The 10,000-nt window shown below is 35.8% G+C and overlaps 1 protein-coding gene across 1 annotated transcript in view; it reads right to left on the bottom strand.

Moving 5' to 3' along the window:
• The window catches only part of PPFIA2 (protein tyrosine phosphatase, receptor type, f polypeptide (PTPRF), interacting protein (liprin), alpha 2), a 72,819-nt gene that overhangs the window by 44,762 nt on the left and 18,057 nt on the right, over positions 1 to 10,000 (bottom strand). The window contains exons 7-10 of the mRNA XM_010296656.1: positions 7,995 to 8,086; positions 4,164 to 4,299; positions 3,454 to 3,674; positions 450 to 687 (exon numbers count right to left, since the gene is read on the bottom strand). Coding sequence (XP_010294958.1) covers positions 450 to 687; positions 3,454 to 3,674; positions 4,164 to 4,299; positions 7,995 to 8,086 — 687 coding nt within the window. The remainder of the gene's footprint in view (positions 1 to 449; positions 688 to 3,453; positions 3,675 to 4,163; positions 4,300 to 7,994; positions 8,087 to 10,000) is intronic.

Below are 10,000 nucleotides of genomic sequence, written 5' to 3' on the forward strand. Positions count from 1 at the left end.
AAGTATATCCAAATGATCATATATATGAAGCATTAGGTTTTAATGTCTTCTAGGCATTTCCTGGAGGTTTAAACTCAGCAATAGTCCCACAAACTACTGTGTAATAACTGTATCACTTCAGAGCTTTTTCATTAGTAAATATTTTTACATATAAATTGATTACAGTAATTCCAGTGATCAGTTCTGTTTCTTATTAATTCTGCTGCCTGTGTGCTGAAGGCCCTTAGTCCTGAGATCATTATGCCCCTGGTGAATCATGTACTGCTCAAAAACACAATAACAAAATGCAAAACCACCCAAATGTCCGTATTCTAGGGATTTCGCTATCACTGTGTATGATGAAGAGCTGAATAAAGAATTAGAGAGATGAGCCATTCATACAGTGAAAAGATTAAGTATTTAATACTAGAAATATCACACCTAAAATTGGCATCATGAAAGTTTCTTACCAGCGTCATAACCCCCATTCTGTCCATCTCCCTGGCTGGACTGCGAGGGGTGAGTTTAGGAGTTGAGTGTCCACTGGGAGGAGATGAGCTTGCAAGTGACGATGCCGTCACGGAGCCAGTAATAGATGTACCTTGGTGGACTCTGGCTAGATTTAAGCCTTCCAGACTCACACTGGCCACTCTGTTCTCTATCTCTTCAGCACGCAGTTCTGTCGACTCTTTCTCTTCTTGGATTAACCTTATTAATAAAAGAAGAACGTGATGGTATTTGTCTTTGCATACTCCAAAAGCAAAACTAAAACCCGTTTCCTTAAATGAGATTTGAAAGTAAAAGAAAACAAAGATAAATATCATAGAAGAACTCTCAAATAATATGGAAAAGGGTATTTTTTTAATCACTAGAATTATAAAATTCTTTTTCTTAATTCTTCCATCCTCAAAAACTGTTTGAAGAATCTGCCCAACAACAAGACTTGATGTATGACATTGCAGGAAGATTGGTTCCTTTGCAAAGGAGGCAGTATATGGGAGGGGGTTAACAATCCAGTTTACTGTCGGAAACTAATTCCAGTCTTAAATTGGCTTCATCTGATTTTCTGTTGCTAAAACACAAACACAAATTTAAAGTCAAATGAAATCGGGCCTTTAAGAAGGGAATTACTAAAATAATCCATATTAATAAAACAAGAGAACATGCAAAACAAAGTGTCCATTTCATCCCTACAGATTGATGAAAAAATGACGGTTGTTTCTACAGCATTGAGATTTTAGGTGAATTTCATTAAAATAGCTCTCTTGTTAGCAACAAATATAAGCTTCTTAAACATATATAACTCCATAGGATGAGGCTGGGTTTTGTAGTTTTGTTTTTTAACTGTGGTTGCACTTAGAATGAAAACATGTGTTTAAAATAAAACATTTGTTTATAAATCCTTTGCCCATAAACTGATGTGAGGAGGACTCTTTTTGCAAAGAGGAGGCAAAAGTATGAGGGATCAAGGTTAAATGAGAGAATACAAAGTTTGGTGAGGCTGAAACTGTGAAACAGGCTTTTCTGAGTGAAATGAAGTACGTGCAATAAATGAAACTGTAATACATTGAAAATAGAAACCCACAAATTCCTGTGTTGTGATAAATCTTCTTCCCTAACAGCCATTTCAAAATTTCTATAAAATGTCTACAGTTCTTTCTGAAATGAGGCATGACAGAAACTTATAGGCAAATAATATTTTAAAAGGGAACTATAACAACATTTTATATTTCCCTAATGTAAATTCTGAATCATCTGGTATAATAAAACAAGTCTAAAGCAAAATACATTTTTAATCTCCTTTGATATATCAAATCATTTGATAAACCCTTACAGTGTTTTTCAAGAAAAAGAAAAAGAAAAAAAAACTAAACCAAGAAAATGTGAAATGCAGTACAGTTTACAAGACTATCCTTGTAGAACCATTTTTTCTGAAACATATAAAAAAAGAATACAAAATTAGTTACCTGGTTCTTTAATAATGGTAATGATGGTAATGAAAGCGTATACTTCAGGATAAACTTAGTAGTAGGGGAAATAAACTACTCTCAGTGGACTTCCAGTAAAAATGGCTATATACAATGTGCACCCTTGCATCATTTCTGAGGTAAACTGTACCTCAGATCTAAGTCAAGATCTTGTGTTAAATAAAACAGTGATCTGATTCAGGGTGGCACAAATAATATCTCACTGTCACCTGCAGGTACAATCCCTTGTGAAAACCTTTTATTGTATTAATGTAATGTTACTTACATAATTATTACTTATTAAATTGTGCAAATGCTAGTATTTTTTAAAACAAATATATTCTTTGCATCTATAACTTCCTGAATCTGTCACAGTGATGATTTCTTTGTAATAACAGAAAATATGGATAAGGTTCTCTCTTTTACACACACTGTTTTAAGGAGATTTAGCCTCCTAACAACAAAATTTCTCTCTGACACCCTGTCTTGACAGGTGTAATAAGAGGTTTGAGAAAATAGCAATTTAATCCTATCTGAATTAAGAAATTCTGGGAGTAGTGAAAATGCAAAGCTGTAGATCTATAACAAAAAAGTCTCTCCTGAAGAGTTATTCAAATTCAATATATTCCAATAGAGTTCTCCCTTTAAAGTTACCTTGCTCAGAGAAAGACCGAGATCTGGCAAAACGTAATCTGGTTTTGATTATATTTCTAACTACAGTCTTTCTGTCTATAGCATTACATTTAGTAACACCTCCTCCATCTCCTTCTAGAGAAACAGTCACTCATGAGAGGATATTTTTCATACACCAGGTTTTTTTCAAGTTAGCCTTCCTGAAAAACTTGTAGGAATGCTTTAAGTCTAAAATATGGTTTCATTTATAAAAATCATTTAATTAAAATATGTCATTGGATTCTCTGTCACTCCATTAAATTTGCACAAAAATTCATATATATTTGATTCATCACCTATTTCCAAGCACTATAATCCAACCTGCAGCATGAAAAAATCACATTCTATGCCCCCATAGAAAATCAAAACGATGTCTTGGAAAATGTGGCTTATATTAGATGTAACATAGGAATCATTACCAGAAGAAAGCATGATGGGCACTGAAATAAAATATTTCTGATAGGAGGTCATCACTGAGTAAGTGGAGCCATGCAGAACAGTGAAAAAGACCTTGAAAAGAGGTCTATGAATAGTGATCTGTCAAATCTGCCATGTGTTAGCCTTCTCTAATGTCTTTCTTTTCAACTGGCCAGCAGTTCTTCACTTGGAACATTTTTTGAAAGAACTTTCTATAGTTAGAAAATGAAGACGCCATTGTTCTCTTCACACAATCAATACTCTTCCTATGAAAAGCAGACACATTATCAATCCTTTAAATGTACAAATGGTCTCCTAATTGTTATGAATGGTACCTGAACTCATGCACTAAAGGAAGCTTGAATCGTTGTAATCGTTGTAATCGTTAAGTGCATCACAGCTGGTTCAGGCTACGCACCTGATTTCTTTATTGATTGCATCTAGCTGCTCCTGAAGCATCATGGCCAGAGTCTGGGCGTCGGAATGGCCGCTTGGTGACAGAAGGTCCATGGAGCTGAAGAGCGTTTCTCTGTCATCATCATCAATGTCGGACATTTCAGTGTCGCTTTCAAATGGATGACTGCTCAAAACGCCAATCTGCTGTGTCCTATTCCACTCGTGATCTCCAAGTGATTTTACCTGAGCAGGAATTAGGATGTATATGGCTTATTCCATGGAAACAACTGCAAAGTTGAACTTTTATAAAATGGGAAAGGAAAGTGACTAGCATTTAAGAATACTTACTCAATGACTAATTCTCCATTAATACTTGCAATATTATCACAGATGATGTAAAGTATTTTCACATAATTTCTAATGGTGTGTAAAATTACTATCAGGAAAACTTACACAAAAAGATACCCGGAAAAAACAGCTAGTCAAGTATGCTTGAACTTTGATTGAACTTCAACCTTTTCTGCCTTCATTTTAGTACAACGGTACTCTTGTCTGAGCATGTGTAGAAAAAAAACCCCTGCTATTTGGGTTGGGTTTTCTTGTTTGGTGGGTTGGGTTTTTTTTGTTTTCTTTTGTTTTTTTTTTTTCCTGGAAAAATCACAAACTGTAAGCTTAACAGCTTGAAATACATTGTTTCATCAGGCAATATATGAAAAGAAATGGGGGATTAACCTTCGGTTCATCTCTGCGAACTCCCATCCGTCCTCTTCTAGGTCGCCTTATCACTTTAGTTGACCGATAGTCAGACTGGCTTTCAACCAGGGAGCCCACAGAGTACCTCAGCTCTGCTGATGTGTCAAGGTGAGGCCTATAAAAAGAACCGCATAAGGAGACTGAGAGTAATAATAATAACAACAACAATCCAATGACCTTCACTCTAGGAACACAGTTTTCTTTTTTTAAACAAAAAAATTATTACGTATCATATTATAAATTACAAAAACACATCACAAAATATAATTTAAAAGTGAAAACTTGAAATTATATTACAAGAAAATTAAGGAAGAAAACAAACAAATAAAACCTTTGATTTTTCAAAATGGAGAACTTGCACAGTAAAACTTATTGTCCAAGACTTTAACATGAAAAAACAAGCAGATTTCAGGATAATTAAGAGAACTGGCTGCTGAATGTACTATCCTGTATATTTTCCTTCCATTACTCTCCTGAATAAATATGCCTGAGGTTACTGTAAGCACATTACATGTTCATGAGTGAGGATATCTATAACACTTTCCTACTGTAAGTCTATGCTCCACATTATGAAAATATTAGTGAACTGCTCTGCAATATATAACATCGGTTATGAATGATACATCTGTATTTGATGATGCTTTTGAGAGTTTTAACCCCCAATTTTTCCTAATGAAAAAATAATTGTTAGATATAATTGATAGAAAAATAAATATGGTAATATGCTGATCAACTTCAGCATTAAAGACAATGGTTTCAACTTTATTTTTAAGGTCTTCTGGGAAAAAAAAGGGTATATGGATATAGTAGTCTTGGGATACTGTGGTGAGGCATATACATGATGACTTCAGTATACATTTTCTTGGCTGCAGACCATGGTCCCTGGCCTTTCTGTCCTTGGTGAAACAGCAGCAGTAGAAGTTCCCTGCACGGTGCAACAGAGCATCCTGCCTTAGGGGCTGTGTAGCTGAGTCAGAAGAGCAAAGGCTCTGTGCACCATTTGAGCATTCAACCACAGCAGTGGAGACCTGAACAATTTCTAGTTCTTAACACATAAGCAACCTCCACATAGAAATATATGAACAGCATGATTATAGTAGAAAAATGAAATGTAGCAAATACTATCCTAATAAGAAAACTAAGTATTTGTTTGTAGAGACTCCTAAAATATGCTTGACATTTCACTATCTATAAGAGCATAAAATGAGAGTTTAATGTTGTACTTACTTTGTTTTTCCCCTAAACTTGGCAAAAATGATCGCAGTCACCTACAGACAACTCATAGGTTTCACAGCAATGTTAATAATCAGTTTTGGGAAACAAAATAGGAATAAGTTTTGTCCTTAAACACTTTTCTCACTTTTAAAAGAATGCTGCTCAAGAAAATGATGGCTTTAATCCTAGACATGAAAAAGTTAAACAAGAGAATGTCTGCTTCGCCAAATGAAGAAAATAATTCAGAAATCCACATATATCTATGCTGAAAAGTGCAGGCTGTAAGCATGACTGTTTTCCTGGGCTCTAGTTCTGTGTCTGTTTCTAATCACAGAGATTCACTTTTCCTTGAGAAGAACTTAATTTGAATTAAAACACACTCATACTTGGCAGACTGAAGCATTGGTCTCAAATTTCAAACATCACTTTAATAAAGTAAAAGTGAAAGATAAAATATTATAATTGTGGTGCCTGTTTATTGATAAATGTGAAATGCAAAAAGATCATGGAAAAACATGAAAGCCTCTACTACAAGGTGCTTTGACAGAATGGTATGAAGAAACATAATTACTGTCTGGTATTACGAGTGCTATGACAAATCTAAAATTATAATGGAAGGATTTCAAGTGCTAATAGTTTTTTTTATAAAAAATAAATACCGTAAGAAAACAAATTAAAAAAAGAGGTACTGGAATTCCTGAAATATATGTGCCATAGCAATCAAATCAGATACATTAAAATGTCACAGATACTGAATAATGTTTTAGAACTTGGGTTCTGGGTAAAGCATACATCAGAGCTCATGCTGTTGTCATGAATCTCCTTTTCTGAACAACCATCAGTTTATCTTCTCTTAAGCCTCCTGTCATGCCTGGTAGGAATTTCCATAATTTTAGAAAAATTACAGTTTTAACTTCTAAAAAATTCTCTAAAACTCACTGTTGTCATTATATTAATAAAAACAATTGACAACAGTCGGGCTACAAAAGTACTAAGCCGTCCATCTATAGCACCAGACAGATAATCTTTTGGGATTTTTGTGTGTTTAGTTTGTCTAGATGTCTCTCATCTGTTACATAGGAAACCCTTTAGGGCAGTGGCTGGTTTTTGTTTTCTGTGTACAGTATTTGCTGTAATAGAACTTTGTTCTGATAGCTGATAATACTTGGCACTTGTGCAGCAAGTTGTCAGGAAAAAAGACAAGCTCCAGTCTCTGGCAGCAGATATTTATCTGCTGACCTGCTTCATTATTCTGCTGAAAGAACAAACTCCTGCAAATACAGAACTGAATATGGGCTGAGAACAATACGTATTTAATGCTGATAGCTCCCTTATTCTTGAGAGGGCTGGTAGCTTCGCAAGGTGATGTCATGGAAAGGGAAGTATACTCTTTTAGGGGAACCTGCTGAATTCCCAAGATATTTAGACAGCTTATCAAGTTCAAAAAGCCCTTTGACAAGCACTAATCAGAATCCTATTTACAGAGCACAAGCTAGTGATACTCATCTACCCAGCAAGAAACGCTGCTGTTCACCAAGGGTGGCTGCTCCAAAAACATCTCCGCTGTTTGTTGCAGCAGTTCAATAGTCTGTGTCCTCACAAGCATTCTCAAAAAGTATTCAGTGTGCCTGTAGTCACACTTGCACTCCCCAAGGAACAAAAATTCAAACAGTTACAAGCATTACATTCTGAATTTAATTGATTTACACTTCTCCATGTATAGAAAAATATTATTCCAAGAGATAGTAAAGGGTTGAGGGAGGAACCATGAGCAAACTGTCTGAGGAAACAATGGGCAGACAATACCTGATGGAAGCAAAAAAAAAAAATATCCATGAATAACTTTAGAGGATTACAGTGCTCTGTATTTAGTCTTGGTCCATGAGCTTTGCTTGGCAGGTTTTATAAGTTAACATGTTGCTTGTCATGGAAACAGGACATGGCACACAATTACCAATAACGTAACAATTTTATTTTGAGGGATACTTTCAGGCAAGAAGGACTTCCTAGAATTATAAATTAATTTCAGCTGTTAGTAGCTATTTTTATCTGTCTCACTAATGTTCCCATATTGCTTCCACCAAAAAAAAGGTATAATCTTTAATGTCCTGTTACAGTATTTTCAGATCTCTCTGAATACTGCCTTCATCATTAGCTGAAGATCTGTAGTCTTATGCTACACACTAAGCAAAGCTGAGTTATTTCTTGCTAATGAAAAAATAATTGTTAGATATAATTGATAGAAAAATAAATATGGTAATATGCTGATCAACTTCAGCATTAAAGACAATGGTTTCAACTTTATTTTTAAGGTCTTCTGGGAAAAAAAAGGATATATGGATATACTTTTGAAAACATTCCATAATTTAAAAGACTTTCCTTAATCTCAGTAATATTTCAGCATTTACTCACTGCTATAAGGCCTCATTTACCTATGAAAAAAGTGAAAAGCAACAGTAATAATTTTACATTTTTAAAGAAATACATTACCATTTTTATATGTGGTCTGAACACATCCCTGTTGTAAAGGCTTGACACTTATACTTATGTTCTATTTCAACTCAAAGTGAGGAAACTTTTGTTGTTAAATATTACCTTGACAAGGTGGGTTCGATTAAAGAACCAGCCCTCAATTTCATTTGATCCAGTTCAGATCTCAGTTTCTCAATTTCTTCAGCAAGTCTTTCCTGGAAGTGAGAATAGTAAGATACGCTTGTGATACAAAATACATTTACTTTATGAGATACTGCTTGTGTAAAGCTAAACAAGTAAGATAAGATACTCTGAATGTAGCACCGACTATAATAAGAAAAGGCAATGAACTCATTCAAGTCTCGTTATTGATAATAAGACATGCGCATCAAGGATGTTGTATAGCACTCTACTGTTTTTCCACTAGCTGGAAGTGATGGCAGGGCAGGTTTGTCCTTGGAACTTTTTTTTTTTTTTTTTTCCCAGCTAGAAGCTAAACAAGTAAGATAAGATACTCTGAATGTAGCACCAACTATAAGAAAAGGCAGTGAACTTGTTCAAGTCTCATTACTGATAATAAGACATACGCATCAAGGATGTTGTATAGCACTCTACTGTTTTTCCACTAGCTGGAAGTGATGGCAGGGCAGGTTTGTCCTTGAAACTTTTTTTTTTTTCTTCTTACACAGCTAGGGTAAGGAAAAGAAGAACCAGCACTGATTAGTGCCCTAACTGCACTCTCTGTGCCAGGCATAGTTCTGTGGGCGAAACACCCTTTGCCCTTTAGAGACCAAGATATATATCTTACTGATAGATACACAGACTTAGGCACAACCACATTTTAGGTGACTTGTTGAACTGTAGCTTTACAGCTTGCTCTTAGGAGTTGATGAGACTCCAGTATGAGGTGCTGCTAGTGAAAAACGACAGTGTGCCACAAAAATTGAATTTTTGGAACAAACTCACAAAAAGGATATTGACAGCAACCACTAGGGAAGACAGCACTGATGCCAAATTGTACAAAAAATTATCATCTACTAATCAAATGAGAAAATTTTAAAATAAATCAAGAGAGAACATGGAATACAGATGTAACACTGCGGTTCCTAGAGTTTAAAATGTTCAGGATTCCAAAATGCTAGGAAGGAAAAGGACCTGCACTTAAGTGATATCACATTCAGTAATTCTTATCACAGTATTTTTACACTATTTGTTGGTTGAATAGAATTACTGAGGTGAAATGGTGGTCACTCTACTTGTATCATTTCCTAGTTATTTAGAGTTTATTAATATCTGCTGTTATGTCTGTCTATCTGAAATTGCTTCATCAGCTTCTTCATCAAGGTGGACCAAATAAACCCTTCAAAGTGGGCATTTAGAAGCTCTGGAGTCAGATGTATGTGTCTGTGTGTGAAGACAACTCATCTCCAATTGCACAGAGTGGTAGTGGAGGCGTTCTATTTATTTCAATTACCACCTTTAGGCAAGAATCAATAAACATAACAAATAAAAACATCTTTGCAAAAATGCTTGCAATACAAATGTAGATTTTTATACCAGATTTTTCATTTTTGTTAGGAGTTTATATGTACATTCAAGCCAGAAAAAAGACTGAAAAATAATTAGCTGCTGTATTAGCAGGGACAGGTATCCTGGGAAGAGTACAGGGACGCTGCCCAGCTGTGTAGGCATGGGGTCAGGAGGGCCAAGGCGTGGCTGGAGCTGAAGTTGGCAAGGTGTGCAAAGAATAAGAAGGGCTTCTACAGGTGTGTCAGCCAGAAAAGGAAGGTCAAAGAAAGTGTACCCCCTCTGATGAGCAAGACTGTCAGACTGTAAACAACAAATGAAGAGAAGGCTGAGGTACTCAATGATTTCTTTGCCTCAGTCTTCACTGGCAGTCTCTCTTCCCACACCCCTTGAGTGGATGGACTGCAAGATGGGGACTGGAGGAGCAAAGTCCATCCTGCTGTACGAGAAGATCAGGTTTAAGACCACCTGAGGAACCTGAACATGCACAAATCTATGGGCCCTGACAAGATGCATCCCAGACTCCTGAGGGAATTGGCTGATGTAGTTGCCAAGCCACTCTCCATGGTATTTGGAAAGTCCCGGGAGTCAGGTGAAAGAAC

The sequence above is a fragment of the Phaethon lepturus genome, unplaced genomic scaffold (assembly GCF_000687285.1).
Source record: "Phaethon lepturus isolate BGI_N335 unplaced genomic scaffold, ASM68728v1 scaffold371, whole genome shotgun sequence".
In the NCBI taxonomy this organism is placed as follows: Eukaryota; Metazoa; Chordata; class Aves; order Phaethontiformes; family Phaethontidae; genus Phaethon; species Phaethon lepturus.